At 38.5% G+C, this 18,153-nt stretch overlaps 1 protein-coding gene across 1 annotated transcript in view; it reads left to right on the top strand.

Annotated features, from left to right (window-relative positions):
* Positions 1-18,153, top strand: part of LOC124722902 (DNA polymerase zeta catalytic subunit) — a 218,040-nt gene that overhangs the window by 61,350 nt on the left and 138,537 nt on the right. The window contains exons 8-11 of the mRNA XM_047248042.1: positions 180-453; positions 10,003-10,188; positions 10,471-10,612; positions 15,786-17,035. Of these exons, the coding sequence (XP_047103998.1) occupies positions 180-453; positions 10,003-10,188; positions 10,471-10,612; positions 15,786-17,035 (1,852 nt within the window). The remainder of the gene's footprint in view (positions 1-179; positions 454-10,002; positions 10,189-10,470; positions 10,613-15,785; positions 17,036-18,153) is intronic.

Genomic DNA, 18,153 nt, shown 5'->3' with positions numbered 1-18,153 from the left:
GTTTGTCTGCTTTTATCCACTAATTTCTTTTATGCCAATATTTTTTATGTATCTTAATGGAACTTATATGAGGAAAAATCCATTCAGTTCTTGGGTTCTATTGATGGGCAGTGTGTTACACAAGCAGTGGTCATGATGTAAACAATATTGTGAGTTATATTTGTTTCTTAATTTTGTAGACTGACAGTGAAAAAGAGGAATCTGGAAAAACACTTGAAGAAAAAACCTATGTTTACCCTGCAGAAACACCTGATGGTTTGAACCTACTGAATGCATCATTCATTGTAAACCATACAGACCCATCTTTATTGCCAGCAAATACTGGAGTCTTGATGCATGGCAGTCAAGGAAGGCCTTCTCCCAACAGTACTAACATTTTTAAAGATGCCATGTTAGTCAATATGCCTTCATCTGGCAGTGCTGAATCTTCTACCAGCACATCAGATATTTTGTGTAAGTAATCAACTTTGCTGTGATACTATGTAGTTATTTAAGAAATAAGCGATGGAACTTATCACTTAGTTGAGACATCAAGTTGTTGAAGGCACATAAATATGACTAAAAATGTTGATAAACTTTTGTACAATGCCCTCTTCCAAAGTTATCACACACACACACACACACACACACACACACACACACACACACACACACACACCTCTGCATGGCTACATAGTCCCAGCCAGCTAAATTGTACCAGAATTGCTGCTTCACTGGGGTGAGGGGTTCTATCCAGTGGAGTGGGTGAGAGATGAAAGGAAGTGGAGACAAGGAAGTAGAGCTGGAGAGAAGAGTGGCTTACAGCTAGTAAGGAGAAACTTTTGGTATCCTGAATAATAGGCTTGCAGTACCAGTGACTTCATTCTGGTGCGAGCAGGGAATGTTGCATGTGGCGCACGATAACATGGGTTTGTAGACTGTAAGGGATAAGATAGAACATAGGAAAAGGAAGAGAGTGTGGCAGCATGCCCATGAAATCCACTACCACAGCACTTTTATTCAGCTCCAGCAGTGGCAAAGCGAAGCAAGCTTGCCACTGTAACCCACAGCCAGCTCCCCGGCCGGCAAATATTAACATGTTGGGCAGCTGTCAGCAGGGTCTCATCCACTTGCACCGTCTCTGCCATATACAAATTTTTCAAGTCATACCAGCTCCATGCCAGCGCACATTCAGTTGTCAGTGATAGGACTTTGTACTTGGACAGTTAATAGTAGTGTTAATATTTCTGTAACCTTGTCACTATTTGGCATGCAATTATCACCTGATGTAATTTTGTGTATGTAGTGGTTGTCAATAAAGAGTATGGGTACAGCAGAGAGGACTATAGGAATGCAGATTGAAAGAAGTTGGGGAGGGGGGGTGGGGGGTGGGGGGGAGGTGGTGTACTGGGAAAGGGTTACAGGTTGATGTGTGACAGAGGCTGGTGGAGATCGAGACCGGTAAACTGTGTGCTCCAAGGACAATTCCCATCTACATAATCTGGAGACGTTGTTATTGGGAATGAGGGTGGGAGTCAATCCTATTCCCTGGGTTTGCTACCGCTCCCTCCCAGCTCTTAGCCATCCTTCCCTCCAACCCTCCCTCGCTCTCCACACTTCCTTTTTTCCTTTACCTGCCCTACCATATAACACCTTTTATCCTTGCTGAACTGCAGTACTGATACAACATACAATATATATGTATGTATGTGTATTGTTATTCTGTAGGTAGCTGTGAAGAAGGACCTCTTCTGAAATATTTGCAACATTTTTATTTTAGTTGTGTGTCTTTTGTAATATCAGTACCTCAGGTCCACATTGTGTTCTTATTTTCTCATTCCGTTATTTATATTCCACCAAGGACTTCCTAAGAAATAATTTATCCAGTGTGACAATCCCTATTTGATTAGACATTTTAGATGTCATGTAGCTCATTTTTCATGGATCAGGAAATGCAACTAAAGACAAGCGATAAATGATAGAATGCCAATGGCATGGAGCCAGCTAAGTGTATCACTTTTAGTTTATCGTGAAGTGCCTGTGACAAAGTGGTCACTTCTGATACATTATTGGGACATACTGTTCTCTCAGTACCATCAGCTTTGGCCTTGAGATAGGGACACTTTCCAGTTGCTTTGATAGCTTCAAGAGTTTTAACTTGAAGACTACTTTCGTGAAATATGGGAGCGTATGGCTTTGAATGTAATCGCGTGTTGACTGTGTCACCGACATGCTGTTCCCTCATACATTCAGTTACATAAAGAAAACATAGTGTCTCGATAAATTTGTCTTTGGTTTTCCGTACAATGAGCACTCATCCTGTTGGAAAATGGCTCACCACCATGCAGCACATTTCTGCCTTATTCATATCCTCATCTCGATAAGAAGTCGAAGTTGCTAAATTTCCAGTATACATCATCATTAACTGTTTAGAATGGAACAGCTGGTATCCATGGAATGCATACAGCTTTACTGCAGTCAGTGCTACCATACCCCAGTATGTGGCTATATATTTGATCTTGAATGTGATGTATGTCACATCTTCCAAACAAGATACTTCAAGCCAAGGTACCTCTTTGTTGTGTGTGGCTTACTGTATGATCAAAAACATGTGTCAGTCTCTCCTTCCATTAGTCTGTAAATAATTGTCTAGGTTATGCAGATATGTATTCATATTTATATTCCGATTTTGCCCATGTCTTGGCTGTGAGATATCAATGCGCACTGCTCTCACAGCAGGTTGTACTTTGAGTGACATGCTTTCTTTTGATGTAGCTACTAAGGGCATGCTGAAAAGCAATGCTTCCAAATTTTTTATTCTGTTCTCAGTATTGGTTGAGGTGTTACATGTCATTCATATAACTTGGTCGACTTTCTTGCTTCAGTGATGGAAGTTGCACCCGTCTGCCACTAGAGGGCTACGAATTGTAGCATGTAATATGCCAGTGTGTAACGTATCTATGTTAGTGTGTGACAAACAATGTTCTGTAATTGGGTTTCTAATCACAGAAAATGTGCATCCAATTCGAAATCATAGAAAAATGAAAGTTGTATACAGTGATGACTCCAGACCACAAATGAGAGCTGCAACATATGAAACAATCTAATTTCTTGGGTCCACTGTCATCAATTATCCTCCATACCATCCCTACTGGCCCCATCAAATTTTAATCTGTTTTCAGACCTTGAAGAACACCTTCAAGGACTTTGATAGTGATGAGGCGGTGCAAGAAGAGGTGAGGTAATGGCTCTGTCAACAAAGTCAAACATTCTACAGTGACGGTAACAATGAGCAGGTCTCTCGGTGGGAGAAATGTGTTCATTGTCAGGGTGACTATGTCGAGAAATGAACATATAGACATGTAGATTAAAGATGTAGAATACCAATGAAGTTTGTTGTATTTAAAAAGCTTTAAGAGTTTTCACATAAAAAATTCTGAGGCATTACTTTTGAGGCATGCTCTCGTACTCCATGTTCAACTGCAGTGAGCTGCATTGCTTCCTGGTTGGGTCTGACCATAACAGTGGGATGTTTCTTATCTACCTTGTTCTTTTCTTGACCCTCTTTTACCTGCAAGCTTAAAAATTTGTGAGAATAGTCTCACTCTCCCCTCACAAACCTGTGCAGCCAGTACACCCCGTTTTTTCACAATTTGTCAGTTATTTTTCTCTCTCTGTTTGAATTATAGGAGACTCTCCTGGGACTCTTCAAACGATTTTGCATTGTAATTTCTCAAGCATTTTCTGGTTATCCTTTTCTGATTTTTCACACAAAGCTGATGATAATTTTGCAAGGATACCCTTTTGGGCAGATTATTAGATATATTTGACATCCCCTCATTTGCATCACCACTCTCCATAAGTGTGACTGAATTTTTGGAATATACAGGGCGAGTCTGGATGAAAGGTAAATGCTTGGAGGGGTAATAGTATTGATGATTCTGAAGAAAAAAATAATAAAAAACTTCAATTAAACATATGCTCTTTTGTTAACAGTATCCAATATATAGCTGTTTGAAAACCACCATTTTTTACTGACCATTTCAGTACGCACTTCTCACTTGTCGTTTATTGCTCACATAAAGGAATCATACGAATGAGAGCTCAGGTCAGCAACACAGCTGCTGTCTGCAAGAGCAGTGAAATGCATCACAGTTGTCAATGGACTTTTTGAACATCTTTCCTGGGGAAATGTACACAGTTAAACAAAATGTTATATCGCAGTGTTTCATATACTAGCACCTGTATTTGACCTGTTCGTCATTGTCTTCATTAGTTTCCTCAGAAATGGTTAAGAACAGTATATATGTTCGTATGTCCTTTTTTTTCCCAGAATCACTAATACTATAACCCCTCAAAGCATGTACCTTTGCTCCTGACTCACCCTGTATTCTGTATGCTCTACCTCAAAATTATGCAATAAACTAATCAAACAACTACTTGATCAGGTAACTAAAAACCAACATCGACAAAGCAGGCATGTGAAAACGTCCAGTGCTGATCACATCTACATCTACATCCGTACTCCAAAGCCACCTACATTGAAAGCCACCCTTCTATTCCAGTCTCGTATTGTTCATGGAAAGAAGGATTGTCGGTATGCCTCTGTGTGAGCTCTAATCTCTCTGATTTTATCCTCATGGTCTCTTCGCGAGATATACGTAGGAGGGAGCAATATACTGCTTTACTCCTCGGTGAAGTTACGTTCTCGAAACTTCAACAAAAGCCTGTACCGAGCTACTGAGCGTCTCTCCTGCAGAGTCTTCCACTGGAATTTATCTATCATCTCCGTAACACTTTCGCGATTACTAAATGATCCTGTAACGAAGCGCACTGCTCTCCGTTGGATCTTCTCTATCTCTTCTATCAACCCTCTCTGGAACGGATCCCACACTGCTGAGCAGTATTCAAGCAGTGGGCGAACAAGCGTACTGTAACCTACTGCCTTTGTTTTCGGATTGCATTTCCTTAGGATTCTTCCAATGAATCTCAGTCTGGCATCTGCTTTACCAACAATCAACTTTATATGATCATTCCATTTTAAATCACTCCTAATGCGTACTCCCAGATAATTTATGGAATTAACTGCTTCCAGTTGCTGACTTGCTATATTGTAGCTTAACGATAAGGGATCTTTCTTTCTATGTATTCACAGCACATTACACCTGTCTACATTGATATTCAATTGCCATTCCCTGCACCATGCGTCAATTCGCTGCAGATCCTCCTGCATTTCAGTACAATTCTCCACTGTTACAACCTCTCGATATACCACAGCATCATCCGCAAAAAGCCTCAGTGAACTTCCGATGTCATCCACAAGGTCATTTATGTATATTGTGAATAGCAACGGTCCTACAACACACCCCTGCGGCACACCTGAAATCACTCTTACTTTGGAAAACTTCTCTGCATTGAGAATGACATGCTGCATTCTGTTATCTAGGAACTCTTCAATCCAATCACACAATTGGTCTGATAGTCCATATGCTCTTACTTTGTTCATTAAACGACTGTGGGGAACTGTATCGAACGCCTTGCAGAAGTCAAGAAACACGGCATCTACCTGGGAACCCGTGTCTATGGCCCTCTGAGTCTCATGGACGAATAGCGTGAGCTGGGTTTCACATGTTCATTTTTTTCGATTCCCATGCTGATTCCTACAGAGTAGATTTCTAGTCTCACTAGGGATTCCATCTGATCTGTGGTAGTAATCAAAGGCACCAGGACATCAGTGGACTATGTGAACATTATTGTGCACCACTTGCATCCCTTCACACTTGATGTCTTCTCTGGTGGTGATGACATATTACAGGAGGATAAGTGTCCATATCACAGGGCAAGAATCATGCTAAAGTGCTTTGAGAAGATCATAGTGAACTCACATTGATGTCTTGGCCACCAAATTCACCTGATCTTAAACCGATCGAACACATCTCACACACCATTAGGTGTCAGCACTGTGTCCAGAAACCACCAACCCATAATTTACAGGAATAGCGTGATTTATGCATATACATCTGGTGCCACACACCTCCGGAGACTGTCCAAGGACATGCCGAATCCATGCCGTGGAACTGTGTTACGTTCAAAATGTCGACCATTACACTGATAAGCAGGTTATTGTAATATTTTGGCTCACCAGTGTAGGTGGCACATATAAAAAAATTAAAGTGACCTTTGGAGAAAAGAATAGTACCTGTGTGAATATCGACAGCTCAAATGGCAAGTCAGTACTATGCAAAGAAGAGAAGACTGAAAGTTTGAAGGAATATATGGAAGGGATATGTATACATGGTAAATGAACTTAAAGAATGTGAGATATTATAATGAAAGAAGATCTTGACAGAGCACTGAAAGATCTAATTCAAAACAAGGCACCTAGAGTAGACAATATTCCCATAGAATTATGGACATATTTCATCTACATCTATCTACATCTATACTCCGCGAGCCACCTTACGGTGTGTGGCGGAGGGTACTTATTGTACCACTATCTGATCCCCCCTTCCCTGTTCCATTCACGAATTGTGCGTGGGAAGAACGACTGCTTGTAAGTCTCCGTATTTGCTCTAATTTCTCGGATCTTTTCGTTGTGATCATTACGCGAGATATATGTGGGCGGTAGTAATATGTTGCCCATCTCTTCCCGGAATGTGCTCTCTCGTAATTTCGATAATAAACCTCTCCGTATTGCGTAACACCTTTCTTGAAGTGTCCACCACTGGAGCTTGTTCAGCATCTCCGTAACGCTCTCGCGCTGACTAAATGTCCCCATGACGAATCGCGCTGCTTTTCGCTGGATCATGTCTATCTCTTCTATTAATCCAACCTGGTAAGGGTCCCATACTGATGAGCAATACTCAAGAATCGGACGAACAAGCGTTTTGTAAGCTACTTCTTTCGTCGATGAGTCACATTTTCTTAGAATTCTTCCTATAAATCTCAACCTGGCGCCTGCTTTTCCCACTATTTGTTTTATGTGATCATTCCACTTCAGATCGCTCCGGATAGTAACTCCTAAGTATTTTACGGTCGTTACCGCTTCCAATGATTTACCACCTATGGCATAATCGTACTGGAATGGATTTCTGCCCCTATGTATGCGCATTATATTACATTTATCTACGTTTAGGGAAAGCTGCCAGCTGTCGCACCATGCATTAATCCTCTGCAGGTCCTCCTGGAGTACGTACGAGTCTTCTGATGTTGCTACTTTCTTGTAGACAACCGTGTCATCTGCAAATAGCCTCACGGAGCTACCGATGTTGTCAACTAAGTCATTTATGTATATTGTAAACAATAAAGGTCCTATCACGCTTCCCTGCGGTACTCCCGAGATTACCTCTACATCTGCAGATTTTGAACCGTTAAGAATGACATGTTGTGTTCTTTCTTCTAGGAAATCCTGAATCCAATCACAAACCTGGTCCGATATTCCGTAAGCTCGTATTTTTTTCACTAAACGTAAGTGCGGAACCGTATCAAATGCCTTCCTGAAGTCCAGGAATACGGCATCAATCTGCTCGCCAGTGTCTACGGCACTGTGAATTTCTTGGGCAAATAGGGCGAACTGAGTTTCACATGATCTCTGTTTGCGGAATCCATGTTGGTTATGATGAAGGAGATTTGTATTATCTAAGAACGTCATAATACGAGAACACAAAACATGTTCCATTATTCTACAACAGATTGACGTAAGCGAAATAGGCCTATAATTATTCGCATCTGATTTATGACCCTTCTTGAAAATGGGAACGACCTGCGCTTTCTTCCAGTCGCTAGGTACTTTACGTTCTTCCAGCGATCTACGATAAATTGCTGATAGAAAGGGGGCAAGTTCTTTAGCATAATCACTGTAGAATCTTAAGGGTATCTCGTCTGGTCCGGATGCTTTTCCGCTACTAAGTGATAGCAGTTGTTTTTCAATTCCGATATCGTTTATTTCAATATTTTCCATTTTGGCGTCCATGCGACGGCTGAAGTCAGGGACCGTGTTACGATTTTCCGCAGTGAAACAGTTTCGGAACACTGAATTCAGTATTTCTGCCTTTCTTCGGTCGTCCTCTGTTTCGGTGCCATCGTGGTCAACGAGTGACTGAATAGGGGATTTAGATCCGCTTACCGATTTTACATATGACCAAAACTTTTTAGGGTTCTTGTTTAGATTGTTTGCCAATGTTTTATGTTCGAATTCGTTGAATGCTTCTCTCATTGCTCTCTTTACGCTCTTTTTCGCTTCGTTCAGCTTTTCCTTATCAGCTATGATTCGACTACTCTTAAACCAATGATGAAGCTTTCTTTGTTTCCGTAGTACCTTTCGTACATGATTGTTATACCACGGTGGATCTTTCCCCTCGCTTTGGACCTTAGTCGGTACGAACTTATCTAAGGCGTACTGGACGATGTTTCTGAATTTTTTCCATTTTTGTTCCACATCCTCTTCCTCAGAAATGAACGTTTGATGGTGGTCACTCAGATATTCTGCGATTTGTGCCCTATCACTCTTGTTAAGCAAATATATTTTCCTTCCTTTCTTGGCATTTCTTATTACACTTGTAGTCATTGATGCAACCACTGACTTATGATCACTGATACCCTCTTCTACATTCACGGAGTCGAAAAGTTCCGGTCTATTTGTTGCTATGAGGTCTAAAACGTTAGCTTCACGAGTTGGTTCTCTAACTATCTGCTCGAAGTAATTCTCGGACAAGGCAGTCAGGATAATGTCACAAGAGTCTCTGTCCCTGGCTCCAGTTCTGATTGTGTAACTATCCCATTCTATACCTGGTAGATTGAAGTCTCCCCCTATTACAATAGTATGATCACGAAACTTCTTCACGACGTTCTGCAGGTTCTCTCTGAGGCGCTCAACTACTACGGTTGCTGATGCAGGTGGTCTATAGAAGCATCCGACTATCATATCTGACCCACCTTTGATACTTAACCCAGATTATTTCACATTCGCATTCGCTAATAACTTCACTGGATATTATTGAATTCTTTACTGCTATAAATACTCCTCCACCATTGGCGTTTATCCTATCCTTGCGGTATATATTCCATTCTGTGTCTAGGATTTCGTTACTGTTCACTTCCGGTTTTAACCAACTTTCCGTTCCTAATACTATATGCGCACTATTTCCTTCAATAAGAGAGAGCCATGAAGAATTGTTCTACCTGACATGTAAGATATATGTAACACAAAATATCCTCAGACTTAAAGAAGTATGTAATAATTCCAACTCCAAAAAAGGTAGGTGCTGATGTGTGTGAACAGTACCAAATCATCAGTTTAAGAAGTCCAAGTTGCAAAAGACGAACATGAATTATTTACAGAAGACTGGAAAAAGCTGACAGAATCTGACCTTGGGAAAGATCAGTTTAGGTTCTAGAGAAATGTAGGAACACACTAGGCAATATTATCTTAGAAAGATAAATAGAAGCCATGTAAACCTATGTTTGTAGTATTTGTAGATTTAGCAAAAGAGTTTTACTTCTTCAGTGGAATACATGTGTCGAAATTCTGAATGTAGTGAGGATAACGTATGGGAATGAAAGGTTGATATACAACTTGTACAGAAACCAGATTGCAGTTATGAGAGTCAAAGGATGTGAAGGAAAATCGGTAGTTGGGAAGGTATTGAGACGGGGTTGTAGCATATTCCCGAATTTATTCAAACTCTGTATTTCCCATCCCATCATCTCATTCTGTTTATTTGTGGTAGGTCCTTATGCATTCTCCAAAGTTAATTACCATGTTGGAACTTGTGTCAATCAGATTTTCTATTATTCAAGCTTATTCTTTAATTTTCTTATTGCATTGATGGCTTTATTGATGCTGTATCTTATTTTCTGCTTTATACCAAATGCAAACAAATTTAAAGACTAAAAAGAATTCTCAATTTTTAATATTGTTACTGTTTATTCTTCTTAATTTCCAATTTTTCAATTTAAAATTTGTATATATATTCACTGACTTGTCATTTTGACTAAGCTTTAGTTTTCTTCTGTTTTACTCAGTGTCTTCTCAAGACATAGATTTGGCTGTGCTCTTAGGAGATCTGGCAGCTGAAAGAAAAGTTGATGATGATAGCATTCTTGGTTCACAAAAAATTGATGAAGAGTCTGATGGAGAAGAAGAAGATGATGATGTACTTAGTCGATCAATGATGGAGAAAGTTGAATTTGGAACAGATGAAGATACTGGTAAGTATTTTGTTATGTACTGTCATTTAGTTTACTACTGTTCTGTGTTCTCAAAAGATTTAATAGAGTTAATTAAAATAACTGATAGATGTATTATGAGACATTTAGTTTCATTATTTCCATAATTTCTAAGATTTGTATTGTGTGTGTGTGTGTGTGTGTGTGTGTGTGTGTGTGTGTGTGTGTGTGTTTTGTGGGTTCACGCGTGAGGCAGCATGCACATTTTCATTCTCTCTTCATCTTATATTTTAATTACATAAAGCTTTTGTTGAATATTTTCAGGAATAAAGGCCAGTAAAAGTAGTGTACAGGACTCGAAACCAGAATTAGAAAATGAAGGAATACGGCTGGATTATTCTGCAGTTACAAAGCAAGAGAAAGACAAAATAATTGATAATAACAAAACAGATTTTATTTTTGACAAGTATGTATTTTTTAATCATAGTACATCATTTAGTGTCCTTCGCAGTGAAGAACATTTGTCATAGTAATTGTAGATGTAAGTTACTAGACATTTCCTCTACACAGGCTCCAGCAGACATTAGACATTAGGGTGAAATTTGGTGTGTATGTAGAAATGAGAAGCATTCTGTATGGGAGAGGATTCATTATTGACACAAGCCTGTGAGTCACATGGCACCTGATCCCAAACTTGTGAGCAGCTGCATTGTATTGTTTGTTCCACAACTTGTGCTCAGTGTGCAAATTTAGGGACAAAAGGAAACTTCTCAGGCTAAGTACACTGAAACTTAAATGCAGTTCTAGTATAGCAATTTATCACTGCACAAACTCTCTTGAATTGATAATTTGGTTGTGCTTGAACATCACAGAAGCTTATCAATCACAAGAACACCTTAATAGCGATTTGAATCACTTCACTTTTTTGGACTGCTAGTGGTAGCCAACACTTAATACCAAAAGCAGTTTTATTACATAAACACAGGCCAAACCACAGATGATGACGTACTCCTTCTTGGATAGAGAGCACTTCTCTGTTTGTATACACTGCAGGATTTTCTTAAGTCTCCAAACATTTTGCTGACAAAAGTTACTAAAATTTTCAATAATTTGTAAACATTAAATTAAAAATACTGGCAGGAGATTGAAAATGAGCTTCTTTTGACATACTTGTTCCTGGTGCATTGTTTCATTGTGCTGGCACTACTTAGTGAAGTCCTCTATTTTCGTGTCGTTCTTCAAAAGGAGTGCTTGTTACACATCTTCTCCTCTATGTCTTAGTTGGTGTGAAACTTTACTGGCTTCTGTCATATTCAGATTTACCATGTGGTAAAACTCAATATACACATGTTGTATCATAATTAACAGCAAACACTGGAATGTGAAAATACAAAGTAATATAAGTACAAACATTGTAGTAAACATGAGGTTGCAAATGAGCCTTTTACAAGATAACTGTGAATGTATGGTTGCAAGTCGCTGCTGACTTCTGTTTGAAGTATTGCCATACTCAATACAAATGTATTTTAAATGTAAACTTTTCAATTACGTTCTCATCTAATTGGGCTCAAATTTCATTGATGGCCTACGTAACAAGAAATAAAATTCTGTTGCAGCACATTGCATGTTACAGTTTACACTCATACATGTTAGAGTAGGCGTTCTGTGTGTCATCCATGCATTAGGATAAATACGGCACTCTTTTTTGCATTGAATTACAAATTCTTTCACCCACCCACAGATCATCTCATAAAGCTTGAGAAGACTGTGTAATTCAGTGCTTTGACATATAATGCATCTATATGTTCTAAAATGAATATGTCAAACAGTGCATGTATTTTGACCTGGAATTTTCCATGTGGGGTCATCTCAGAAGTGAAGTGTGCTGCAGTCCTGTTGATACAGCAATAGAATCATGTATAAACAAGGTAAATGGAGGGTGAGAAAGAAAATTGCTGTCAAACTTGGAATAAATCGGTGAAAAACAATCGGGAGAAGGCCCTGCAGTGTAGTGAACCATAAACAAAGTGTTATATGCAAATTTGGAAATAACTATGTACCCATCTACATGCACAGAAATCAGTACTAGAGAAGATGTAGGGGAAAAATATTGGTCAAAATATGTGGTGCAGATAAAGAAACAAGTGAACTAGTACATAGAGTAGAAAACAGATGACATTTTGAACAAGGTAGATGACAACAAAGACTGACAAGGTTACATGTTATAATGTCATTAGGATTATTTTTCTTTTTTTAAAGACACTCATAGTTAAAAATAAAGAAATATAACTCTGGGAAGCCTAGTTAACAACATTTTTTGAATGCTATATTGCTCTTTTTTTAGAGACCACCACATTTATATCGTATCTGTAGTATTGCACAGCACATGAAGAACTATGTTTTCATAAAAAAAGGTACAGTTGCATCAACTGACAATAAAACTAAATAAAACCAAGGACCTCAACAAAAAATAACAATGTCCTGCAGGGATGCATCAGTTAGGTGTGTGGTAGACTAAATACTATCTACCTAGACGATCAAACTTGTGCAGTAGACTTCATCCCGGTCTGGGCGTTAGAAAATGTTGAGTGTGATATCATTATTTTCAAAGTGTGGCACCTGTAAATTTGAATGGATGTTAGTAATTGAATTGCCTGTTTCATGAAGATGTGTGCTTAGAGCCGACCTTGAGCCTGAGTTGTTCCTATGTTCTCTAAAGCAGACCTCAAAGCTTCCCATTTGGTCCATATATCTGGAATCATCCGTGATTCAATACACACTTGCTGACTAAAAGTTTTCCCGCTTTGTCTCCTTCCTGTGCTTAAATTTTAGACCATTATTCGTTGGTACAAAGACCAGCCTTATTAGAACTATTACCATTATAAGGTATCCTTGTATATTTACTATCACTATAAGGTGTGTTACGTGTTGGGACTAGCATAATTGGAGCACTAGATGATGCAGAGGTGCCCACATTATTACGCTATATTCATTTCCTGCAACACATTTCTGTTAATGCTGTTGATAAAGTCTCCATCATATCCATTAGAATATGCTATAAAGTGGATTATCCTAAATTTGTAGTCGTGAGCTTCATGCGACAAAGGGACACTGTGTAATCTATGAAGCAGTGCCCTGAAGGCTACCTTCTTGTACTACAAAGGGTGGTTAGAGGAGCTGTGAATTACTAGCTTCGAAGTAGTTGTCTTTCTTTAAATATCATAGCTGATTGTATTACCGTTAATCCTGATGGACAAATGCAAAAAGGGAAGAAAACTGTCAATACTCTCTTCCATGGTGAGTTGGATATTATCATGTATTTTATTCAACTCCTCCCAGAAAATCAGTGCAATCCTGAAAGGAACCCTTGTGTAATAAAATATCATCCACATACCTAGCCCAAAAGACTATCGTACTGGAATGACTATTGAAGTTAACCATCATATTCTGTTGGCTAGGCAGTATGAAAGTGTTGAGCCCATTGCCCCGCAAATTTAATGTAATTAAAACTTAAAACCAGCTGCAGCAGCTGAAGTACATCGTCAGTCTCGTCAGGTGATCTTCTACTGTGTTCCTTAAGATTCTCACTAACTTTGTGCTTTACCTGGTCTGTCGGGATACTTGTATACATATTTCGTATGTCGAAGGAAACAAATGAAGTTCCTTCAGGGCTACTAAGTCAGATACTTTACTAATAAGTTCATTCCTATTCGCTATGCTGTGCTTTAGTGGATATTTAAAAAAATTTATCCTAATATTTGGCTGATAACAGGATCACTTGTTTCATTAATAATTGGGCAGAGAAGCATATCTTCTTTGTGATTCTTAAGAACTTCCCAAAATCTAGGGGTAGATGAGCTCATCTGAATTATGGTGTTCTTTTTATAGGGACCTGCAAAAACTTTTGTGTTCTTTAGTGTTCTTCAATATGTGTCAGATGCTTAGATGTTAGGTTGAACCTAGACCTGTCTGTGTAGTTCTTCACATACTGTTTTCTGATATAAGTGGTGCTGGCTTTGATTTATCCTCATGCACTACAAGAGCACCTAGTATCCTCGAGTGTTTTTTATTAATCTATTTTATGGTATTATCTTCTAAAGACCTTGTCGATTAGGGGCGGCCAAGATTTCATCTCATGGGCCGTGCCTGGGCCTGAGTGCCAAAGCACTCACTGTACATTTTGGATGACAGATGACAGTTTATTTCCAGTTATTGCATGCAGAGAAAATATATTCTCTGCTAGAATTGAACTGAAGAACTTTTACTTGGTACCTCTACTAGTTTCCTCCTAAAGTGAAAGGCTACTGGGATTGCCCAATTTCCAATGTCGATTCATAAATAGAGACAGATTGGCTCACTCTAAATTCTGTACTTTTCTTGAGGTAATTGATTTATTACATTTCCCCAATGTGATCTGTGTAATGATAACACATTAAGGAAATTGAACTAAAATCCTACTTATATTAAGTAATGGATGACTTTACATGCAGGAGAAATTTGTGCAGAGTTGATTTCCTTTTTTGCTTCTAGATTTTACTGTTCTGAAGACCCAGGAGCACTTATGCCCTTATCATACCAAACCCAAATTCGACACATCTTACTTTTAAGTGGGATGGAACCAAAATGGGGGGGGGGGGGGGGGGGGGTAGCCCAATAAAAACTGTGATATCACTTTAAAAGTGTCAATCTACTGTCTATGCATCATAGCAAATTTCCTTGTATGGTGCATCTGTAAGTACTACATCACAAATAATAAAAACCACTTAAAAATGCTGCCAGTGGCAACAAGTAAAAGCACACTCGCTACTTAAGCGAAGAAGATTGGCAATCCAAGTACTCTATTACTGGTTAGGTTGCTTTTGACTTAGATAAAATTTTTGTTATGACATAATTATTAGTTTGTTGCTTCTGAAATGAGAACTTGATGAATATTACATTTGTCAAAACACAGCAACTAGGGAGCCACCAGGGGAGCTAATGTACATAAGTAGAAAATAACATTGCTACCTTATTTACAATGAAATACTTACAGGTATGAACAAAAAAGCTGCACTGTGCAAAAAATAAAGCCAGTAGAGTTTATATTTTTAAATTAACTAAAATATTGTGCTCTATAGTGCTGTTTCAACTGGAGACTACAGTTTTCTCAATTCTCCCTGACAGATGATATCCAGATCCCCTGATATTCATCATGTTCCACATGGGAGGGCTAATTGTAGCTGCAGTTTTTTGGATATAAAAACAAATGTTCCTTTAGGGTGGTCCTCATATGTATTTACACACATAAATGTGCAAATTTTTAGGCAAAACCAGTTATGCCATCATTTAGTTTCTCCTGTCACCTTTAGTGTATTCTTAATGTTGTTGTTGCTGTGTGCCTCTTCATTGATTGAAGATTTCCATTTCTGTGACAGTTTTACTAAAAATTTGCAAGGCAGATTTTATTGTTGAACCTGTCCAGAATGTGGATAGAAAAGAACTTTACCATTTAAAATGTGTGAAATATACATCAAAATGATTATACCATTTACAGCTGTAATACTGTTGTGCAGAGTTCAAGCTATCACTTGCAGCCTCTATTTTGTTTGTTATATTCATAAGTAGACTTTCTCATACAAGGCTACTTTTAATTGTTTCAGCTCTGATAGTGGAGTGGACAGACTAAAAATTACTGAGTGTGTGGAGGCAAAAATGGATGTTGACTCTATTAGTAGCGATGTCATCCCAGAATTCACAAAAACAAGTGAAACCTCTAACAATGTTGTTTGCACTGCCAAGGATAATGACAAGAGTCTGGTAAAGAAGAATGGGCTTGAAACCCAAATGAAGCTACGCCCTCGAGCTGCTAGATCATCTCAAAAGATGCAGAAAATGAATGAAACATCTTGTAGTCATATTGACAGAATAAGAAAAGATCAGAAAGAAAGTGAGAAAAAGAATAGCTCTCAAACACATTGTAAACACTGTAATTTGGGTGGATCTTGCAGTGAAAGAAGCAGGAAGAAAAATAGCAACTCACCATGTCAAGGAAGTATTAAAATTAAGCCATGTTATGTTAAATTAGAACCATTGCAGAATGTTATACAAGCTTTGGGAAGAACAAAAACACTGGAAGCACAACTTTCAGGAAATGTAAAAACAAGTGATTTAAATGCTGTTACTTCAGAGAAATTATGTAAATCCAAGAAGAGAAAGTGCAGTAGCAAAAAGTGGAAAGTCCCTTCCCTTGATGGAAATAATGACTCTGACGATTCTTATGGTTCAGTTGAAAGTGATGTTAGTATGCAAGAATATACAGCCACTTGGAATGAGAGAGATGTAAAGCAGATGCAGAAGAAGAAGAAAAGACGACGAAAGATAAAAGCCTTGAAAGCATTTCCTACAACAGAGACCATTGAATTGCAACAGAAGACTTTATCTGTCGCTGATAAAATGTTTGAATCTCAAATTAAAACTAAAAATGAAATGTCTTGTATATCATCTGTTGTTACGTCAAAGGAAACATGCGTAACAGCTAATGTCAAGTCATCTGCCGTGGTTACCGAAGAACGTGATGATGCTCCTCAGCTCCCAAAGAAAACCAAGGGAAAACAATGTGAAGATCAGTCTAGTCCTGGTAAATCTCAGAAGAGGGGCTCATATAAAGCTTTAAATATACTTTTGCAGAAATCTCCAAAGAAGGAATTTCATTCCATAAACCTTCAAAGAACATCTCAAGAAGTGCAGACAGCTGTAGATCACTGTGAAAGTAAAAATAATATTTCATACACAAACAAAAACAAAATGGCAATTGATGCACCTGAAGACTCATCAAATGCTACTGGAAATCTTTTACGGTTGAACTGTGACTTCAAACAGAAAGAAAAACTCAAAGATGCCACTACAGCTGGTGAGTGAAAGATTTCATCTATCCACATTGCATAAATTATCAAAAGAATATAGTCCGTAGTGACAGCTGAAAGTGATTATTGTATATGTTCTCTAAACTGAGATGCTTTGTTGTCATGCTAAGACAAAAATTATTTCATTTTATAGTAACTCCTGATGTCAGTCCATGGCTTATTATTATTATTATTATTATTATTATTATTATTATTACTGGTTTGGCCTATGGAGGACCACATGAAATAAATAACACGTCTTTTCTCTTTGCTTTCCTTCCAGCAGTTTTTTCATTCTTTCTCTAAGCTGTTCTTTTCTCTCTTCTGTCCATATTGCTCCTGTCTTTTCCTTTATTTTCCCATGGAAGCTGTTGAAACTTTTAATTTTGCTCCAAACTTTTCTCTTTTTCTTATTTCTTCCACCTTTATTTCCATTTCCCTCAGGTCTGCTTTAACTTCTTGGATCTACATCGTTGATGTTCTTGGTTTTCTGTCAAAAAAGTTAAAAATTCTTTTTGTTTTTCTTTTCTCGTCTAACCTTTTTAGGTGTCCATAGAATACAATTAGTCTCTTTCTTATTGTGTCTAATAGTCATATTATTCTTTCATAAACTTCTTTGTTACTTCTAAATTTTCATTTTGAATTATATTTTGGGCATGTATTACATTTGCAACGTGGCTGCTGAGTTAGATATACGGCTTGAGAGTGCTCTTGAAACTTTAATGAAAGTCACGGAAGTGAATAGTTATCTGAAACAGGACATTAAGGCTGGCATACACTAAGCAGTGAATCTCATTAGAACATGTTTTGTATCAGTGAAAGAGGTGCTAAATGACAATATAAAGAGAAATAGCACACCACAGAGTGAGGTTAGGGAATGCCAAATGAACGTAAAACATAAGGAAGAGGAGAGCCACCATGCAGGACAAGTGCCACCACCTCTTGGCAGAATGTTCAAAACTACAAGCAGCAGCCAGCACCAAGTGACAACAGCTGAACTGGAGCTGAATAGAAACCACACACTTGCGCTGAGAGCCAGTTGGACCAATCTAACGAATGAGGCTCTGCAGCCGTCAGCTGCGGGAGGAATGTGGGGAACCGTAAGACTGCATCAGTACACTCCTGG

This window comes from Schistocerca piceifrons, chromosome X (assembly GCF_021461385.2).
Source record: "Schistocerca piceifrons isolate TAMUIC-IGC-003096 chromosome X, iqSchPice1.1, whole genome shotgun sequence".
Taxonomy (NCBI): domain Eukaryota; kingdom Metazoa; phylum Arthropoda; class Insecta; order Orthoptera; family Acrididae; genus Schistocerca; species Schistocerca piceifrons.
Note: the sequence above shows the minus strand (reverse complement) of the source record. Positions and strands in the feature narration are given on the sequence as shown.